The sequence below is a fragment of the Artemia sp. Qi Xiang Cuo genome, chromosome 6 (genome assembly GCF_049724085.1).
Source record: "Artemia sp. Qi Xiang Cuo chromosome 6, ASM4972408v1, whole genome shotgun sequence".
NCBI lineage: Eukaryota > Metazoa > Arthropoda > Branchiopoda > Anostraca > Artemiidae > Artemia > Artemia sp. Qi Xiang Cuo.
In genome coordinates, this window is record NC_142799.1 from 77899818 (window position 1) to 77922499 (window position 22682).

General features: G+C 33.0%; 1 protein-coding gene across 2 annotated transcripts in view; it reads right to left on the reverse strand.

Annotated features, from left to right (window-relative positions):
* The window catches only part of isoQC (iso Glutaminyl cyclase), an 85937-nt gene extending 64215 nt beyond the window's left edge, over positions 1-21722 (reverse strand). The window contains exons 1-2 of one of the 2 annotated variants that reach the window (XM_089091219.1): positions 21621-21722; positions 8789-8929 (exon numbers count right to left, since the gene is read on the reverse strand). In XM_089091219.1, coding sequence (XP_088947345.1) covers positions 8789-8851 — 63 coding nt within the window. In that variant the 5' untranslated portion in view covers positions 8852-8929; positions 21621-21722. Of the gene's footprint in view, positions 1-8788; positions 8930-21609 lie in introns of both variants that reach the window. The other variant, XM_089091220.1, reaches the window with a different exon arrangement.
* Positions 21723-22682: the final 960 nt, after the last annotated feature.

The window sequence follows — 22682 nt, forward strand, 5'->3', positions numbered from 1 at the left end:
CTAGGAATTAATCCCTTAACTGAATAGCTAGATCCAAAACCAAACATACGACCCCCAAGTATATGCTTAATCATTCTAGACTGTAATGCAGTTCAGACCATAAACATACAACAAAAACAAAAATCAGTGATAAGTTTTCAGAAATCAACATGCCTAATCATATGCTTATTCAAGCAAAAAAAGATCTGGCTCTACTATTAACAAAGCTGAACATTGATACACAGTCATACGCAAAGTAAATCAACAAAACGACACATATCAATGCTCCAGTGGAACGTAAGATCACTTACAGAAATCAAATTAAATGATTTAATATATGCTATGAATAATAATTCCATTAATACTGTTTGCCTCCAGGAAACTCATTTAACCCAAAATCAACAAATTAAGTCTCTGGGATACACTATCCTGAGAAAGGATGGATCATCAGAGAGAAAAAAAGGTGGAGTAGCTTTAATAGTTAAAAATAATATAAAATTCTGTGGCATCAACTCTCCAGATTTTGTAAATGATGTTGATACAATTGGTATCAGTGTTTGGCTGTATAATACAAAAACTCACATATTAAGCTTTCATAACTCTAATGGCCAAACTACAGATGCCATGGATTTCTTCAGCTATATCAATAGTTCTAATATGTTGAAAAATATCATTATTTGTGGAGACTTTAATGCCCACAGCCTTTTGTGGGGGAATAAACCAGCAAATAAAGCTGGTAAGTTCATTGAGCGTATGATTTCAAATAATAATGAATTAGCTGTTGCTACCCCTCCAAACCTGAACACATATTTCAACCCCAAAAGTGGCAGTTTCTCTACAATTGACCTACAAATTGTGTCTTTAAATATTTTGAATAAAATTTATATAAATAAAATTGATAGTCTATGTACTGACCACTTTACCATAGTTTGCTCCCTAAATGAACCTGTTGAAACTCTATCACATACCTCCAAGTATATCAATGCTAAAGAAAATTGGCCTATGTTCCAAAATAAGCTAAATGATGAAATTACAAGTTTCACCCAAAATTCATGCATTTCAAATGCAACAGCTGACACACATGCTAAAGTTTTGGCATCTTTACTAATAAATACAGCTAATCATGCTATCCCCTGGACAACACCCAGGAAAACCTTCCCTAAACACATTCCCAAAGCATGGTGTGCAAATGAGTGCCAAAATAAATGGAAAACAAAAAACGCAGCTAGGAGAACATTCTTAAAAAAACCATCACCTACTACAAATTTAAAAAAATTACAAGCAGAATCTAATCTAAAAAGGACCATAACAAATGCCAAATATAACTACTGGAATAATTTTGCAAATAATCTCTCCAGAGAAACACATGAGCCAATTATACATAAAGTCATAAGCCACATCTGTGGGAAACAGACTTCCCCCAATGCACTCCTGTATGAGCTAATACATAATAATACCCATTATGACAATGATAATGAAAACGTTAAGCTTTTTGCCACTCTTTTTGTTAATAAGTTAACATCAAATAATTGTAGCAAAATGCCGCCAATTCCTATGAACCCAAGTTACCGACCTCGTCCAGGATCCGAGCATATAACCAGCCCATTTTCGTTCCAGGAAACGAATAATGTAATACATCATATTAAGACCAAGACTAGCGGCAGCTATGACAATATACAACCTACATGGATAAAGAATCTCACCCCTTCATAAAAACAGCAAATTCTAAGTTGTTATGTTCATGCTTGGGATTCATCTATATTTCACAATATCTGGAAATGATCGTCCTACCTACCAATTCTATAGAAAAATAAACCTAAAAGTAACCCTTAGTCTAAAAGGCCAAAAATATTTACTTGTGTGATAGGAAGAATAATGGATAAAATGATTTATTACCGACTCCTCTGGTTTGTTGAAAAAAATAAAATGAAACCTCACACCCATACTGGTCTCAGGAAACACCACTCCGCAACAAACGTTTTCATATTGTTGACAAATGGAATAAATAAATCATTCTATAAAAAAAATGTCCTAGTTGCTGCTTCCCTAGACTTTGAAGGGGCATATGACAGTGTGGATTACCGAATCCTTTTTACTAATCTTGAAAACCTTGGACTACCCCCCAAGCTAGTATCTTTTATAAAATCTTTCATAGAATTGCGAAGTTTCATTGTTTGTGTGGGTTCAGCCTCTTCACCCCAAAAGACAATAACCAAAGGCCTTCCTCAGGGAGCAGTCCTCAGCTGCCTCCTCTTTGCCCTATATCTCTGGGACATGAACCTCCCCCACACGAATCTACAATATGCCGATGATCTGGTACTATGGTCATCTGGCAACACCTTTGAGATTGCACAGTCAAAGCTGCAAAAGTCACTTTTCCCATTTGAAAAATTCTCTCAACATTCAGATTTACCCATTGCACCTACCAAGTAAAAAATAATCCAATTTCACCGAAAGCGAAATCATTTTAATGTAAGAATAACTCAAAATGAAAAATTATTCCAGAAGATAATCATATTAATTACCTTGGTCTCATGCTCGATCAAAAACTTAACTTTAACATCCGCATTTCAAACTTAACAAAAAAATTCAATAGAAAAACAAATATACTAAAAAGACTTCTTTCCAGGCTCTGGACCAGTAAGGAGAAAGCCTTACTCCAATTTTATAAATCACATAGAACAACCTATATTGACTATAGACTCATCGCCTTTGGTGCATACGCAAAGACCCAGATACAAATAATTGAAACAATGCGTAACGATATAATACGTCTCATGTTTGGTATCAGGATACCCACAAGCAACAAGTTTCTGCTTATGGAGAGTGGGTTAACAACAATAAGGGAGAGACGTAGCTTTCTCTTGATAAAACATCTTACAAAAATTGAATCAAGTAGCTCACACACCCTACATAATTGGTTAAGAAATCCAGCCATGTATAGAGGCATTGCAGATGAGTATGCCAATATTCAGAAGAAGTTGCCTGTACCCGCAAAGCATATTGCACCTACTTTCCCCCAATCCCCTCCATGGAATTGGTCAATCCCCATAATAAATACTGATTTCTCAAACTGGACTAAAGATTTAACCCCCATTGCTTTTGTCCAGAAAAAATTGCTGAACTTAATACAATTACTTATAAAAACCATTTCCAAATCTTTGTTGATGGGTCCAAAATGAATGAGAAGGTAGCAAGTGGTGCTTTCCTTCCTCACCTGAAAATTGCAATGGGTGAGAGATTGTATAATAATGTATCTATAATGTCTGCTGAGTTAAATGCCATAATCATGGCATTAGAACACCTTATGGAAAATAAACCCTTGTTTGCTAATTCAAATAATATTATAGTTTATTCTGATTCTTTATCAAGCCTTGAGTTGCTGTCTTCAGCTCCTCAGTATAAGCTGGATATTGACACTTATCATTGTCTTAGTATTATCGATAATCTTGCTTCAAGTGGCATAAAAACTTATCTTCAGTATATTACTAGCCACTCTGGTATAAGTGATAATCATCAGGTTGATGAAATTGCAAAAAATGCTATAAATATTGACCAGCCAAGTGGGAGACTAATCCCCATTAGAGATATTTACCGATGGAGACTATCAGATATTATGTTTAATAAGAAAAATCCTACTCTTTCCCCCTTTCCCAATAAGTATTTTTCCAAAATTTATCATAGAATTCGTTCTGGAACAAATGGACTAAACTTTCTTGCATTCTCGTATCAGTTTCCTAATTCAAGTGGTTCAGTTCCCCTGTCCCCTCTTGGCAGGTATGGTATTATGAATAATGAAACAATTGACCACTGCCTATTTGAATGTAATATGCTGACGTCTGCACAGCATACTTTGCATTGTAAACTGTTAATGTGCTTCAAACACCACAAAATCTCACTATCAGCCAAGAGCCTAGCCGACAATACCTGCACACAGAGTACAGAAATCAATATCTATCATCTTATATTTGAACTCCTTGAGTCGAAAGATCTACTGAAAGATATCTGAGAATATCTAATAAATAAGAGACAACCAAGCCAAAAGCTCTGTAGCCCACAGAGTGAAGCAAAAGGAAAAGGGCTAAATAGTATCAACTGAAAAGCCCGCCTGCTGTGAAATAGAAGAAGAAGAAGAATTCAGATTGTTCATGAGTTTGTTGTGGCAGGTATTCGTTATTCGAATGTCTTATTTTTCAGATTTTTTAAGAGTACTTCGCAACGCCAACCACAATAAGAGCTCGATACATTACTAGATCATTACCCATTTTAATCAATAGATACTCTACACCTTTTGGTCATTGGCTAGAAGGAATCAAGATATGGCATTGATAGAATAATGCCCTGTTTGATTCAGTTCCAGATGAAAATGCAAAGCGTCATTGTCCGTTTTATTCACAATCCGAGCTGTTCATAATCAATCCCTGATAGTAAGTTTTTCATCATTTGTACCATTTGGGGAGGGATAATTTTCGTAAATTTCTAATTTTTTTCTTCCTAAAATGATATGAAAAAAGACCTCGTCCCCTCGATTTTGAAAAATACCGTTTCTTGTATTTTCTTTTCAAAAATAAAAAAAAATCTTGATACCCCTCCTACATTTTTTTTTCATTTGGGCCCACTATTCTTCATGCGTGCCAGTCTTATTCGTTTGCTCCATTAGCGGAGGCCTTTAACAAGGCCTCTGGTGGCATGCACTGTGAATCTCAATAGTAGCTCTAACCTAGTATGTCTCACGGGAAAGTCACTACAATATCGCGGTCTTTGGGCGGACACCTCACATGCAAAGTAAAAATCAACTTTTCAGGAGAAGGAAATAGCCCATTTTACAACTTTCCTAGTTGACCTTGAATGTGAATGATATGTGAGAAAAATGAAACTTTCCCCCACAAATACGTAATCTAAAGGCTATAAAAAAGATTATATGATTTTTTAAGAATTTTCAGGCTATACTTACAAGTGTTATTTGGATTAAAACAAAAATACGGCTTATTTGTTGCACAATCTTTTCAACTAAATTTCAATAATCTTTTTAGATTCCCTCATTCAATGTAACTTGAGAATTGCATATAGAAGGAACAAGTAAATTTCATCGAAAATGTCAAACACGAGCCATGCGCAAGAGGGTCATGATGTTCTGTTTCATTTTTCACCGTGTTCTGATGTTCTGTTTCACCGTGGAATTAGATAACTGTTTCACCGTGTTCATGATGTTCTGATGTTCTATTTCACCGTGTTCATGATGTTCTGATGTTCTGTTTCACCATGGAATTAGATAACTCTAAAGACAAGTTTATTGCAAAAGAAGGAACGAGAAAAAAGATACACCAAAGACTTCTTTTTGGGGATCTCTGTATCAATAAAGGTTCTAATTTTCTAATCACTAATTACTTCTAATTACTAAAGTTTCTAATTAATCATACTAAGAATAAGTACAGCGTTTGTGTTTATTTTGTTGTTTTTGTGTCTCTTTTTTTATTTGTGCAGTTTCTTTACTTTGTTTACTTTACTGTGATTATTGTGATTTTGCGATTACTGTGATTTATTTAATATGCAAAATGTGAAAAATGGGCATCAAATGCCAAAATTTATAGTTGAATTTATCTCCTCTTCTGAGCTAAAGACTCTAATAACAAAACTTTAGCTTAATTAAAAATATTATAATTATATATAATTTTATAATTGTATATATTTTTAATTATTATTATATATATTAATATATATACATAATTAAATAACAATTAATAATAATTATATATTAATATATATATTTTTAACTAAAATTATATAGTTTATAATTATATATAATTATATATTTTATGATTATATATTTTAAAATTTAATTTTATTATACACATATTGAGTCAATTTCCATTTACCGGATTTTTTGAGGATCCCTTTTAGTTCAACGGCATCCTAACCCACCATCCCAACTCCCTCCTCAAATTTCGGGATATAGTCGTGGACTATATAATTTTTTTGCTGCTTTTGTTAGCTAACTTAATGTTTTTACTAGTTTCACACAAATGATAGGTTCATGTTGCCATAAATGGATAAATAAATCGGAATTTGGGAAATCAAGGAGGTCTTTTTTACTTTTTTTCAGATGCTATAAATGAATCTCCATTTGGCGATTTCTGCAAGTCTCCAGATGTATATTATCTGGAACCAATCAATCTCCACTGTTCCATTTTCACCAATGTTGCAGAAAAAACAAAGTCCGCTTGCTTTTTCTAATAATCCGACACAATGAGATATTAATACTGGAAATTTCCAAAGAAGATGTCATTTTCCATTAAATTTATATAGAAAATGCCAAATAGAAATTGGCTAACGAACATTTTAGTTTGGTAAAATTAATGGAAAATTCCAAAATGACTTTTTGAAAAGTTCCAGTTTTTGAAAAAATAAAACGTGATAGAACATGTTGAAAAAATACCCGGTTCAGAAAAATGTTTTGTACATTTAACAAACTGATCTTAACAGTTTGTTAATAAGAAAAGTCATGATATTCACATGTAAAATAAAATGAACAATTCCATGAAGAAGACCAAATTAAGAACATCATGGATGAAAATTAAACACCAATCGTGAAATAAGTTATTAGCATATTTTTTTTTAATGAATATCTGTTGGTGTTTCAATTAAAAGAAATTCCTTACGTGTTGATTGCGGGGGCATTTGTAAAAAAAAAATTAATATTTTTTACTTAAGATTGCAACTTATTCAGCCAACATTATAGCATTCAGTCAAAATCAGTCTTAGATTTAAAATACATGCTTCTACTAAGAAATTAGGATAGTAGGAGAGGGAAATTTCAATCAGACAAATTGAAAACCTTTCCATGATAAAATATAGCCTGTTCAGAAAAGAAAATATTTCTAGGATGTCAATGTTTTACTTATGAATTATAATATGGGATTGTAATTTGGAATTCAGATAACATTTTAGCACTGAGACAAAACTTCCGATCAGCCATGGTTATCTGCAGTAGGTTTAAAATAGATTGTTTGACTAAGGAGATGGGGTAGTGGGGTGTGGAACTTTCAATCACCCGAATTAAAGACCTCCACATGATAAAAATCTAGCTTGTCCAGAAAGGAAAAATAAACCTCGATTTGGCAATTTCTGTACATCTGCAAATATACGTTTTCTGGAACCAATTACTATCCACTGTTCCATTTTCAGCATCACTGCAGAAAAAACAATATCTTTGTTTTTTTTTTCTTTTCGAATAATCCAACAATGAAAAAATACTGGTCTCCATTTCAAAAGGAATTTTTGTTTTCAATCATAGTTTTTTTTTTTTTTTTAATTAATACCTAAAAGGAACTTAAAAGTCCAACAAGAATTAATCTTTTTCCCAATTTCTATTTCTTCTTTTTCTAGCTTAACCTTTTATGGCCTTGCTCTAAGAACAAAATTGCCACACAAAGGCAAATTTGTGCTCATAGAAACCAAACAAGAGTCAAAATAAATAAAGCCAAAGTTTATTTCTCTCTAAAAGCTTTATCAGTTATAAATTCATAATTTGGTGCAAAAAAAGAAGGGAATCAAAAAAGTCCTCGCCCCCTGGATGTTGAAATGCACCAATTTTGTATCTTCTTCTATAAATAAAAAATCTCTGATCCCCCTCCTAAGTTTTTATGATTTTACACAATTATTTTTCATGTGTGCTCGTCTTATTCGTTTGGTCATTAGCAGTTTAACAGACTGTGAATTTTGTACTGTGAATTTCTATGGTAGCTCTGACCCAGTATGTCTCACGGGAAAGTCACTAGAATATCGCAGTCTTCAGGCAAAAAAAAAAAAATGACAAAAAAAAACAACTTTTCAGAAGAAGGAATTTTTTTTGCTGATTTCTGGAATTGAATCAATTGATTATACCTGGCTGCTAGCACATGATATGAATTGTCATATTCCCATATTAAATAGCCAAACAGATGCCCTTATAAATTGTCTTCTCCTGGCTTACAATATCTCAAAGAAAGACACCAACTACTCCTATATAAATAGGAGTAAGACCTACCAGTAATAAAATCATATTTTGAGAAACAAAGATACAACAATCTATAACCTTATTTACTTTGATCCTTGTATATTTGAGATTATATCCCCACCCCTCACATTATGTAATTTCCGTATATTAACTATGTTGCTAGCTACTGCTGCAACCCGGATATGGAAATTACATAAAGTGAGGGGTGGGGATATAATCTCAAATATACAGGGATCAAAGTAAATAAGGTTATAGATTGTTGTATCTGTTTCCCAAAATATGATTTTATTACTGGTAGGTCTTACCCCACTGTTATTTATATAGGAGTAGTTGGTGTCTTTCTTTGAGTAGACTCATGGAGCTACAATCACTTTTTTAACAACATTTTACCCCCCCCCCCCTTACTCTAGATAATTAGGCCAGACTTGGAGACAAGGAGAACAGCTCTAGTAAATTTTTAGCAAATATAAACAGTCTAGGATGGATATTATGAAATACCAAACCTCCTAAGATAGAAAAAGTTATTATGTTTTTGCCATCATAGTTTTTTATTTACCCAGGCAAAGACCTTCCATTTCTTTCCAGCAATTACTTTCAAAATTTGGCACAAATATTTATTCAGCAAATAAAATATTTTACATTCTGTTTTATTAAAGAAATTGCCCAATTAAAGCCCAGAAGTGGCATTATCAGTCTTTTGAGCTTAAAAAGCCAAAAGAATGTTCAGCTTTTTAGAAGCGTTTTAAGCTAAAAAAGGTCGAAGTTCAATTTTGAAATTTGAAAATTGTAATTACTTGGTTGTCTTAGAATTACCTTTGCAGCATTTAGTAACACAAAACATAAGCTCCAAGAAATGACACCAAATTTGATTTTCATCTTTCCAAATGCTCAGCAAGACTCTGTTAGGTGTCTTTCCAAAGCCAAGGATCAATTTGATTTCTTCACAAAAAATAGCTGAAACGAAAAATTAAAGTTAATATGAAGAAGTCTTAAAAAACAAGCATAAAAGCAGCTAGATGAAAACGATGAAAATTGTGACAGCAGTGATTATTACATTTGAAAAGAGTATTGAATAGGGGATCAAATAGTAGCATATAAGATAATGGACGATCTCCAGCCCAGTCCCAGTCTACTGACCCAATCTTATTGGTATTTTACTTACCTAAGCAGCTTTTTGGTTATTTTTTATTATTTGTTAACAAAGTCATCTATTATTAGCAAAAAATTGAAATGCACATACATAAGGTATAGAAACTTTACTTGTTATACTCTTTTCTGGATGACATTCAGTTCTTCTCATTTATTATCAAATTATATGCTCATTTTATTTTAAAGCTTCTTTACAACTGTTTTAGAATACACAGAAAATATGTTTCCTTAAAATCATGTGCTGAAGTAAAAAAAAATAAAAAAATAGTATACTCCCCATGAAAATTGCAATACACTGATTACTGACAAATTGATTTCTGTACTGTATTTTGGCTTAGTTTAAAAAAAAAATATTCATTTTTAAAGCTTAATTTACAATTGCTTTAGAATATGCAAAAATTATGTTACCTTAAAATTACATAAAAAAAAAGATTGCTGATGTAAACAAAAGAAATATTTGGCATACTCCACATGAAAATTGTAATGCAATGATTACTGAAAAATTGGTTTCTATACTGTATTTTGTCTCAGTATAAAAAAAGGATATTTCTTTGAAACACAAAAATCTCATTAATGCCAAAAATTAGGTAATGCTAATTATGTGCAGCTTCTACGTGAATCAGAATTAGATCTGTTGGTGTTTCATTCTGATGCAAATTTTCCAATGAGCAGTCATTACAGTACAGAATACAGATGCAGTCATTATCTTGGGATTTTATCATACTCATTGCTAATTTTTGAATGAGAAAAAAGTTGTTGAACTTTAAATGCAGTCAGTTTTTGAGCCACAAATTTATTGGCTCTTTGAAAAATGTATCCAAAAAGAAATCAGATGCAAACACATTCCATAATTGTCACAATATATTTTTCCAGATTTAAGCTAGAGCTAATGTGAGGACTTAAACTGCAAATCAACCAATCAATATGTGAATAAAAGCGTTTTTACTACATAGTCCAAGAAATAGAATTTCCAATAGGCTGATTTATTTGATATTCTGCCCATAAAATGCTTATAGGAAATGCACCCTTATGCAAAAACTTTACATGGCTTCAGATCATTTCTCATATATGGCCTATTTTTCAATAGCCTATATCCAACACATTGGGTTTTGGTTCTTTTGTGAAGACTATTCCTATAATAAAACATTTGCTGAAATATTTTTGGGGGTTTCAGTCCTGTCTTTAGCCTCTTCTGAAGGATAGACTACAATATCAAAATTCATACTTTGTAATATACAAAAAATCTATATTGATCGAAATTTTATGGTAACTTCCACTTTAATCCACAATTTATCTACATTTTTGTATTTATCTTTTATTGCAACAAGCTTAGGGCTTTCTCCTGTATTAAATAAAAAAAATAAGTTCTTTCAACTGAAAGTAAGGAGCAACATTAAAACTTAAAAAGAACAAAAATTATTATGTATATGAGGGGGTTTGCCCCTAGTCAAACCTTGCACTTTATGCTAAAGTTCGAATTTTGTTCCAATTCTTTAAGAATGACCCTTGAATCACAAAGGTCATTTAATTATAATAGATAGCTCTTTTGACAGTACTAAAAAAACTTTAGCGTAAAGAGCAAGGTCTGGCCAGGAGGCAAACCCCCTCATATGTATAATAATTTCTGTTCGTTTTAAGTTTTAATGTTGCTCCTTACTTTCAGTTGAAAAAACTGTTTTGTTTTATTTAATTTCTGATCGTTTTTAAATAATGCTTGGAAATCCAACGCCCTCTTCATAGAAATGTCCCTTCCCCCATGAAAAGAAAAATCCCTCCTGAAAACGTCTGTATACTTCCCAATAATCAATACTATATGTAAACAATAGGCAGAGGTCATAACTCGCAGCCGTTGGCCCCCCCCCCCCAGGGCTGTGGGAGATTAAATCATCTTCAAAGACATAGTTATTAGATTTTCGACTATGCTAAACAAAATGGCTGTTCAAATTTTGATCAGGTGACTTTGGAAAAAAATGAGCATGGGAGGGGGCCTTGTTGCTCTCAAAATTTTTTCTTGACTTAAAAAGGGCACTAAAACTTTTAATTTCTGTTCAAATACGCCGCGGTAATCTAGGACCACTGGATCGACATGATCACCCCTGAAAAAACAAAACAAATAAACATGCATCCATGATCTTTCTTCTGGCAAAAAATACAAAACTCCACATTTTTGCAGATAGGAGCTTGAAACCTCTACACTAGGGTTTTCTGATATGCTGAATCTAATGGTATAATTTTCATCATGATTATATCACTTTTAGGGGGAGTTTCCCCTTTTTTTCGAAAATAAGGCAAATGTTTTCAGGCTCGTAACTTTTGATATGTGAAACAAAACTTAATGAAACTTATATATTTGAAATCAGCATAAAAATCCAATTTTTTTTATGTATCTACTGGTATCAAAATTTCGTTTTTTAGAGTTTCAGTTACTATTGACCTGGGTCACTCCTTACTTACAGTTTGCTACCACAACCTGTTTGATTGAATAAAATAAATAATATTTTTCTCTAATTTGCTTTTGTGGACAAATGGATTGTCCTTTGTTGATACAAATACGCTTGTCCATTGTCCTTTATGTGATACAAAGCTTAAAATTATTTACTCATCTAGTTCAAAAAGTTTTATATTTTAGAAATTACTTATTAATGGTTCAGGTTTTATATCAAGTAATTGTAATTTGTAGATTCTGGTGATTAGACCATACTTTTGGCTATTTATATCAATTTTTAGCAGTTTTAAGCAGATTTTGGTGGTTTCAACCATATCATAAGATGGCAGAGTTCCTGACACCATGTAATTAAATATTATGTGATGGTAATGCAAATACAAAAATATTAATTTTCAAGTTTTCTAATGCATGAACTTTGGGTGAAATTTGAACATATTTCTTGAAGTTTGGTATACTGCAAGTCAATCTATCTTAATTTAAAGTCAAGACCATGCTTTTTGATTGTTGGTAACTGGAACCCTATTTCTCTTTTTGCTATCTGATTTTTGTGTTAAAAATATTTACCCAGTTATCAGTTAATTCTCCTTATGGGACAGAAACTGGATAGAAAAAAAAGAAATATGCCATTATATTCCCTATTCTCTTCCCCCCTAGAGTTATGTAACCCCCCTGTCTTTCTAAGTATAACTTAAGTGGCAAACATCCTTAAACTTGGCCAAAAACTTTTTAAATAAGCCAAAATTGAGCAAAAAGCCTCAACAAGCTCAACTGAAGACTTCTAGCTGCCCATCTTTTGCCTTTTTGCAAAAATAAATTCAGTATATCTGCTGAAAATGGTCACCATATATGTGATCAATATATCCAGTATTCTTTATTCGTTTTTCCCTGGCTAATAAAAGTTTATTCCCTGGCTAATAAAAGGACTTATCCCTATTTGAACTGCTATTTATTGTCATAGAAAGGCAGTGTGGTCTTTGAAAACACTTGCATTGTATGTATGGGGATAATGTGACCCAAGAAGTTTTTGAATCTTGAAACAATCTTTGAAAACAAGCCAATAGAAAGGTCAATCCTTCATTCAAGCTTTTTTGAAGCCTAAAATTTTGAAAACATAGGCCTACTTGAACAAAAAAGCTTGCAAAACAAGCCACTCACCTTGATAATTTCAAACAAGCTTATATCAAGCAAAACCCTTGATTCAGGCTTGGTTCTTTTATAATGTCTACAAGTCATTATCTATTACCTTGTGGAAACTGAATTGTCATCTAACAAAAACTTTTAGGCAAAAATTGATGGCAATAGATTAATTGAGAAGAAAATCCAGAAATTACATATTTTATGAGCAATAAAGACCATTATCTGTAAGAAATATAACTATAAGCCAGATTTAAAACCTCAAAGCATGTACAAAATAAAATACAAATATCAAAACTAGAATTGTTGGTAAATATTATTTAAACAGAAAAATTTGCTAATTTTATTTTTACTTTTCAAAATGTTTGAATTTGATCCTAAAATGTTTTCGAAACTTAATTTTCTCAAGAATTTTTTTAGCAGTTTGGCTAGTAATTTTCTGTTAGCTTGCAAAACACAATTCTTAACAACAATTTTTGTCAGGATGGCTATATCAGGGGTCAAACAAAAAATGAAGCATAATATAAAGAACAAAATTTATTAATTACACAATAATAATGCATGTAATGCATATTAAAAATATAATGCACAAATCAGCAATCAAACTGAGTGTTTTTTTGCCTTTGAATATTTTAACCTGTTGTTCACCAAAAAGATTAAGATACAATCCTTATATAATCCAACATAATTTAACCAGGAAGAAAGTGAATACATCATTTGATACCTTTTCTTGTGCTCTTTCCAAATCCAATAATTGTTTCTGGGAGAAAATCTATTTTGAGACCTGACCTCCCAGAAGCTAAAACAGTACATAGTACAAAAAGTTTAAACACATGTTTAAAAAAGACTGTCTAGTGAGAAAAAATTACCATTTGCAGCTGATTAAGGAATTGTAATTAATGTTTTCCTTAATCTTAATAGTAAAATGTTATGATAAAATTCTAGTTTAGCTACTTTTTGATATCTTGGAAATGAGTTAGGTTATGAAAATGACACTTTCAGTAATGAATCCAGGGCCAAAAACATACTCTGGGAAGGTATTGCCAAGCTACTATATTAACCCTCTTTGGATTTCTAAGTTTTACAAATTTCTCTGGCTTTAGTTTTGAAAATGTAACTCTTGTTATTTGAGAAGAATTTGAAGCCATACTAATGGGTCTGTTTTAATATTAAGGATATCTATTTCCATATCTTTAAAACCTTATGAGGTAAAATTCTACTTTAGTTACTTTTGGCTATCTTGGAAAGGGGTTGGGTTAGGAAAAGTTGGGTTAGGTCATTAAAATATATTCAAAAATCCTAATTTCATTTAACGATCCATTTAACTTATTTACTGTCTAGCTGACATTCCTTATTGAACCTATTTGTAATGTTCCCAACTATTCTAATCATAACCCATTTAACAGTAGCATGCAGGAGTCATGGCGTAGAAGGCAGCTCTGTGTTGATAAGCCATTTAAATTTTATTAATTAGGGAAAGGATTTGACAAGAGATAGATCAGTAAAAAATCCTAATTGTTTTAGAGGACAAATTATGTTATGAGATGTTTTTATTTTTGTAGATCGATGCGCTCTTGAAGCTTTTTAAATATTTCTGAACACTAATTAATAGAGCACTAAAAACATCAGAATTGACTTTAGAAGACAAGTTAGCCTATGTCATGGGAAGATGTTTTTGAAATCCCCCTTTGCCAAAACTCAAAAATTTTCTAAATTCTACTTAAGAAGCTTCTTAAATATTTCTAAAGCACTAATAGATAGAGCGCTACAAATATCAGAATCGACTTCAGAGGACAAATTATGTTATAGGAAGATGTTTTTGAAATCCCCATTCCCCCAATCTCAAAATTTTCCAAAATTTTACTTTAGAAGCTTTTTTAAATATTTCTAAAGCGCTAAGACATAGAGCACTACAAATATCAGAATCAACTTTAGAGGACAAATTATGTTATGGGAAGATGTTCTTGAAAAACCCCTTCCCCCCAAACTCAAAATTTTCCTAAATTCTACTTTAGAAGCTTTTTTGAATACTTCTAAAGTGCTAAGACATAGAGCACTACAAACATCAGAATCAACTTTAGAGGACAATTTATGTCATGGGAAGATGTTTTTGAAATCCCCCTTCCCCCCAAACAAAAAATTTTCAAAAATTCTACTCTAAAAGTTTTTGAAATATTTCCAAAGTACTAACAGATAGCGCGCTAAAAACATCAGAATCGACTTTAGAGGCCAAATTAATTCTACAATAATTCCCCCTTCCCCCCAAACTCAAATTTTTTTGAAATCCCCCTTCAACCCAAACTTTTCCAAAATTCTACTTTAGAAGCTTTTTTAAATATTTCTAAAGCGCTAAGACATAGAGCGCTACAAACATTAGAACCGATTTTAGAGGACAAGTTATGTCATGAGAAGATCTTTTTGAAATCCCCCTTCGCCCCAAACTCAAAATTTCCCAAAATTCTACTTTAGAAGCTTTTTTAAATATTTCTAAAGCGCTAAGACATAGAGCGCTACTAACATCAGAATCGACTTCAGAGGACAAGTTCTGTCATGGGAAGATGTTTTTGAAATCAGCCTTTGCCCCAAACTTAAAATTTTCCGAAATTCTACTTTAGAAGATTTTTTAAATATTTCTAAAGCGCTAAGACATAGAGCGCTACAAACATCAGAATCAACTTTAGAGGAAGAACTATGTTATGGGAGATGTTCTTGAAATCCCCCTTCCCCCCAAACTCAAAATTTTCTAAAATTCTGCTCTAGAAGTCTTTTAAATATTTCCAAAGCACTAATAGATAGCGCGCTAAAAACATCAGAATCGACTTTAGAGGCCAAAATAATTCTACAATAATTCCCCCTTCCCCCCAAACTCAATTTTTTTTAAATCCCCCTTTGCCCCAAACTCAAAATTTTTCAAAATTCTACTTTAGAAGCTTTTTTAAATATTTCTTAATCGCCAAGACATAGAGCGCTACAAACATCAGAATCAACTATAGAGGACAATTTATGTCATGGAAAGATGTTGAAATCCCCCTTTGCCCCAAACTCAAAATTTTCCAAAATTCTACTTTAGAAGCTTTTCTAAATATTTGTAAAGCGCTAAGACATAGATTGGTAAAAACATCAGAATCGGCTTTAGAGGACAAGTTTTATCATAGAAAGATGTGTTTGAAATCCCCCTCCGCCCCAAACTCAAAATTTTCCAAAATTCTACTTTAGAAGCTTTTAAAATATTTCTAAAGCACTATTAGATAGAGTGCTAAAAGCATCAGAATTGACTTCAGAAGACACGTTATATCACGGGAAGAGGTTTTTAAAATCTCCCTTCCCCCCAAACTCAAAATTTTCTAAAATTCTACTTTAGAAGCTTTTTAAATATTTCTAAAGCACTAATTGATAATTCGCCAAGAACCACAAATTTGATGGTATGAGTTTTATTAAAATCTTCGACTTTTAGGGGTTGTTTCCCCCTTTTACGAAACCCAGACAAATTTTTTAGACAGGCAAATTATCAACCAGATTTTAGAGTATGATTCTGGTGAAAAACGTTGTAACGAAATGGTCAGCTTATATTGGTATAAGCAGGGGCACCGCGAGCAGGTTGCTGACCACCGCCCCCACCCTCCCCCAGCTATCAAATCCCCTTGCAGCTAACCTTTCCACCCTCGAAAGAAAATTTTTACATAAGTTCCAGCATTTTTAACATATTTTAAATTGCGGATGTAAAAAAGAAAAGCAACATTTTTCAACATCATAGGATTAAGCTATTTGAATATGTTTTATGGCTTTGTATAACAAATACCCGTTTGTCTGGTTTATTTGTCTAATAAATACCCGTTTGTCTGGTTTCCTTGTTTCCTGGTATTTGTTTTGATTATTTTTTTTGGAAACCCCTTAACATTTTGAGTTGGGTAACCACATAAAACATATTCAAATAGCTTAATCCTATAATGTTGAAAAATTTTGCTTTTCTTTTTTACATCCATGATTTAAAATTTGTAAAAAATGCTGGAACTTATATAAAAATTTTCTTTCGAGGGTGGAGCTGCAAGGGAATTTGATAGGAGGGGGAGGGTGGGGGCGGTGGTCAGTAACCTGCTCGCGGTGCCCCTGCTTATACTAATCTAAGCTGACCATTTTGTTGCAATACGTTGCACCGGAATCATACTCTAAAATCTGGTTGATAATTTGCCTGTCTAAAAAATTTGTCTGAGTTTTGTAAAAGGAGGAAACAACCTCTAAAAGTCAAAGATTTTAATAAAACTCATACCATCAAATTTGTGCTTCTTGGTGAATACCCGCCAGAAAATACCCCCCACGGGAAGTACCCTCACAGAAAATCCCCCCCCCCCCAAAAAAAAAGTACCCCCAAGGAAAATAAGGCTTTTCAAATTTCAAATTATCAACCAGATTTTAGAGTATGAAGGGGGAATGGGATGAATGGTAAGGAGGATTTCAAAACTTTAAAAATGACCTTTAAAAATCTGTGAGTTATAGAAATGGAACCTTGCAAAATAGATCTTCTGTTTAAATGAAGTACAACAAAATTATTTCAACTTCAAAACTTTGCTCAATCCCAACTTATAAGGTTTGAAATATATGCAAATACATTTCCTAAATTTTGGAAATAAAACATTGATATGGCTTAAAATTCTGCTCAAATGATTTTCAGAACTAAAGCCCAAGAAAAAGAAACTGATAACTGAAAATTAAGGTAAAATGTTGTTTTGTCAAAATTTCAATGGGTAATGGGTATTTCAAAAACATCTTCCCATGACATAACTTGTAACATTGATATGGCTGAAAATTCTGCTCAAATAACTGAAATTGCGTTTTCAGAACTAAAGCCAGAGAAAAAGAAACTGATAACTGAAAATTAAGGTAAAATGTTGTTTTGTCAAAATTTCAATGGGTAGTGGGTATTTAAAAAACATCTTCACATGACATTACTTGTCCTCTAAAGTTGATTCTTATGTTTGTAGCACTCTATGTCTTAGCGCTTTAGAAATATTTAAAAAAGCTTCTAAATTGGAATTTTAGAAAATTTTGAGTTTGGGGCAAAGGGGGATTTTAAAAAAAATTTTGAGTTTGGGGGGAAGGATGAATTATTGTAGAATTAATTTGGCCTCTAAAGTCAATTCTGATCTTTGTAGCGCGCTATCTATTAGTGCTTTAGAAATATTGAATAAAACCTCTAAAGTAGAATTTTGGAAAATTTTGAGTTTGGGGTAAAGGGGGATTTCAAAAACATCTTCTCATGACATAACTTGCCCTCTAAAGTCGATTCTGATGTTTGTAGTGCTCTATGTCTTAGCGCTTTAGAAATATTTAAAAAAGCTTCTAAAGTAGAATTTTGGAAAATTTTGAGTTGGGGGCAAAGGGGGATTTCAAAAAAATTTTGAGTTTGGGGGGAAGGGGGAATTATTGTAGAATTAATTTGGCCTCTAAAGTTGATTCTGATGTTTTTAGTGCACTATCTATTAGTGCTTTGGAAATATTGAAAAAGCTTCTAGAGTAGAATTTTAGAAAATTTTGAGTTTGGGGGGATGGGGGATATTCATGCACAAGCGACTATTGCGAAGGCTAATCAGACTCTTGGCTTAATCAAAAGAACGTTCAGTAGCATATCTCCAACTGTTATGACCAAGCTATACAAGAGTCTAGTTCAACCAAGGCTAAGAGTTTGGAATGTGTATTGCATGCCCAATCAATAAGACAGACCAAACAGCTCTAGAATCAGTCCAGAGGAGGGCAATGAAATGTATTAGAGACCTCTATGATGTCCCTTATCCATCCCGTCTCTGTAAGCTTAGAATACCATCTCTAACATATTGTCGCAAACGAGGCAATGTGATAACAGCATACAAGCTCCTAAATGCTGAGGATACCATTCCTGGTCTTTTCCAACCGTACAATTCAAACAGAACTCGTGGTGATTCTCAAAAGCTTTTCCGAAAACGAGCCAACACCAGACTAAGGAACAAGTTCTTCTCAAATAGAGTCGTCAGCTTGTGGAACTCCCTTAGTGAAAAAACAGTAACCTCTACCAGCGTGGATGTGTTCAATTCATCAGTGGATAGGGAGTGGCTCAACAAACCGTGGTGCACCATTTGGGACGCCACAAATGATGATTAACTATCATCACTGAAGCTGGCGGACACAGGATTTGTCCTATCACTAGCAAGTGCGATTTAAGGTAATTTAAGGTAAGTAGAATTTTACCTAAATTTTGAGTTTGGGGGGAAGGGGATTTTAAAAATCTCTTCCTGTGATATAATGTGTCCTCTGAAGTCGATTCTGATGTTTTTAGCACTCTATCTATTAGTGCTTTAGAAATATTTTGAAAGCTTCTGAAGTAGAATTTTTGAAAATTTTGAGTTTGGGGGGAAGGGGGATTTCAAAAACATCTTCCCATGATATAAATTGTCCTCTTAAGTCGATTCTGATATTTGTAGTGCTTCTATGTCTTAGCGCTTTAGAAATATTTAAAAAAGCTTCTTAAGTAGAATTTTGGAAAATTTTGAGTTTGGGGTGAAGGGGGATTTAAAAAAAAATTGAGTTTGGGGGGAAGGGGGATTTCAAGAACATCTTCCCATAACATGATTTGTCCTCTAAAGTTGATTCTGATGTTTGTAGCGCTCTATGTCTTAGCACTTTAGAAATATTTAAAAAAGCTTCTAAATTGGAATTTTGGAAAATTTTGAGTTTGGAGCAAAGTGGGATTAAAAAAAAAAATTTTAGTTTGAGGGGAAGGGGGAATTATTGTATAATTAATTTGGCCTCTAAAGTTTATTCTGATGTTTGTAGCGCACTATCTATTAGTGCCTTAGAAATATTTAAAAAGCTTCTAGAGTAGAATTTTGAAAACTTTGAGCTTGGGGCAAAGGGGGATTTCAAAAACATCTTCCCATGACATAACTTGTCCTCGAAAGTTGATTCTGATGTTTATAGTGCTCTATGTCTTAGTGCTTTAGAAATATTTAAAAAAAAGCCTCTAAAGTAGAATTTTGGAAAATTTTGAGTTTGGGGCAAAGGGGGATTTCAAAACAAATTTGAGTTTGGGGGGAAGGGGGAATTTGGCCTCCAAAGTTGATTCTAATGTTTTTAGAGCACTATCTATTAGTGCTTTGGAAATATTGAAAAAGCTTCTAGAGTAGAATTTTAGAAAATTTTGAGTTCTGGGGGGAAAGGGGATTTCAAAAACATCTCCCCATGACATAACTTGTCCTCTAAAGTTGATTCTGATGTTTGTAGTACTCTATGTCTTAGCGCTTTAGAAATATTTAAAAAAGCTTCTAAAGTAGAATTTTAGAAAATTTTGAGTTTGGGGGGAAGGGGGATTATAAAAACCTCTTCCCATGATATAAATTGTCCTCTGAAGTTGATTCTGATGTTTTTAGTGCTCTATGTCTTAGCACTTTAGAAATATTTAAAAAAGCTTCTAAAGTAAAATTTTAGAAAATTTTGAGTTTGGGGGGAAGGGTGATTTCAAAAACATCTTCCCATAACATAATTTGTCCTCTAAAGTTGATTCTGATATTTGTAGCGCTCTATCTATTGGTGCTTTAGAAATATTTAAAAAGCTTCTTAAGTAGAATTTTAGACATTTTTGAGTTTTAGGGAGGGGAGATTTCTAAAACCTCTTCCCATTACATAACTTGTCTTCTAAAGTCAATTCTGATGTTTGTAGCACTCGTATCAATTTGTGCTTCAGAAATATTTAAAAAGCTTCATGAGCGCATGGACCTATAAAAATAAAAACATCTTCTCATAACATAATTTGTCCTCTAAAAACAATTTTGATCTTTTACTGGTCTATCTCTTGTCAAATCCTTTCCCTAAGTAATAAAGTTTAAATGGCTTATCAACACAGAGCTGTCTTCTACCCCATGACACCTCCATGCTACTGTTAAAGGGGTTATGATAAGCAAAGTTGTGACATCACAAACGGGTTCAATAAGCAATGTCAGCTATATAGTAAATAAGTTAAATGGATCGTTAAATGAAATAGGATTTTGGAATATATTTTAATGAACAAGGTTAAAAGCTGAAGTTGTGTAAGGTAAGCAGTGATTTATAATTATGATAGTAATATAGGATGAAATGTGAGCTAAAACAACTAGTAACATGCAGTAATTTACCATTATATAGAGGGGGGAGGAGTGGAGGTAGGTACTTCAAAGTATGTTCCCAGGACATGGTCAATATCTACCAAATCATATTATTGAGTTAGGACTAAAGTGAATACACCATTCAACGCCTTTTTTAATGCTGATTATGAATATAATAAGCATTTCTATCAGAAATGAATTTCAGCCTCCCCCCCTATATATGCCAATTCTCGGCTAGGTTAGGTATAGCCTATTTAGGGGGGGGGGCTGAAATTCATTTCCAATAGAAATGCTTATTATATTTGTAATCAACATAAAAAAAGGCATCAAATGGTGTATTCACTTTATTCCTAACTCAATAATATGATTTGGTAGATATTGACCCATACCTTAGTATGTAGATCCATCCCTGAAAGTTTTATTTTCCTAACCCAACCCCTTTCCAAGATAGCCAAAAGTAACTAAAGTGGAATTTTACCTTTTTAAATTTTCCATTGCTAGGGGCTGTTTGAAGCTCTTTTAGGGTTCATAATGGTGTACAATTTACACCAGAAACAAATAGCCTATTTGATTATGAGAGTGTAAAAGAAGCATCATTAGGCCTATATATTCACTTTAATACCTAGTCTAGCTAAATTATAATGTTAATTGCCAATTTACTCAAAAATGTTTTTAGACTATTTCATACCACCATATCAAAATGATTGTTTTCATCTGGTTAAAATAAATTGCTGTTTACTGCCCTATGGTTTATTGAATTTTATGTGAGTATTAGAAGATATCCATTTATAACAAACCAAGCTAGTACTTTCGTTCTTTGAAGATGTATATAGACTTGACCCTGGCAGAACTAGTTCACAGTATAGTTTGAACAGCGTTTCCTCCTCAATCAGGGCGAATCCACTTGCTAGCGATTCAAATCTACCTTCGTTTTCACGATCAAAAATGCTTTCATTTCCGCAGGACAAGCGAAAATTAAAGACACTATTCGTAAGCTGGCAAGCTTTCTTATGGTTCGTTTACACATTGCGGAAATTCCTGCGGATTCATGGTTCGCTTATATACATTGCGGGAATCCGTTCAAACTATGGCTAAAATAACGCTGCGTTTAAGGCAAAGATTTCAAATTATTGCAACAGCATGACCTATGTTCTTACTCTCTTCTGAGAGCTGTTCAGCAATAGAGAGCCAAATGACACCGTTTTTCTTAGTTTTCTTATAGCCTGGGTGCGCAAGATCATAGAAGCTGGGGAAGCCTTGAACCAAAGTTATAAGATCGTCTAGTTTTCGATAATCCATACTCATGGTTTTATTCATTTAAAAACCTTGCCAAGATTCCGTCCTGATTTGACCAAAACGTTGCGGAAAGCTAGAGATTTTTTTTTAGCATGAAAACGGACGGAATTTCCGCACGGATTGCTAAATCCGCATGAATTTCCGCAATGTGTAAACGAACCATTAATCTGCTTAAGCCATGTTTCAGTTTTGAGTTTTACAAACATAGTGGAGAGTTAATCAACCAATAAAAAAAATTCCAAACATAGTATAGGATTAACGGGGTTTTCCATTGGCTCATTCATTTTGTATTTTGTCCATAAAACACCAAAAGGAAACACAACCTCAGCTTTTCATTTGATATCTATGACAAGCGCAAAGCTGCCTGGCCGATACTCTCGAAAAATGAACGATTTTGTTAGGCTTGGAAACCAGGTCGAGGCAGTTGGTGGAATTATCTATGGATAGTAATTTTGGCCTCCAATTCAAACTATTAAACTTCAAACATTTTAATAGTTTTCATTAAAATTGCACTGTTTTCTTTATTTTGTAAATATTTAACCAAATGAAATGAAAAGTATTTATGAAAACCTTG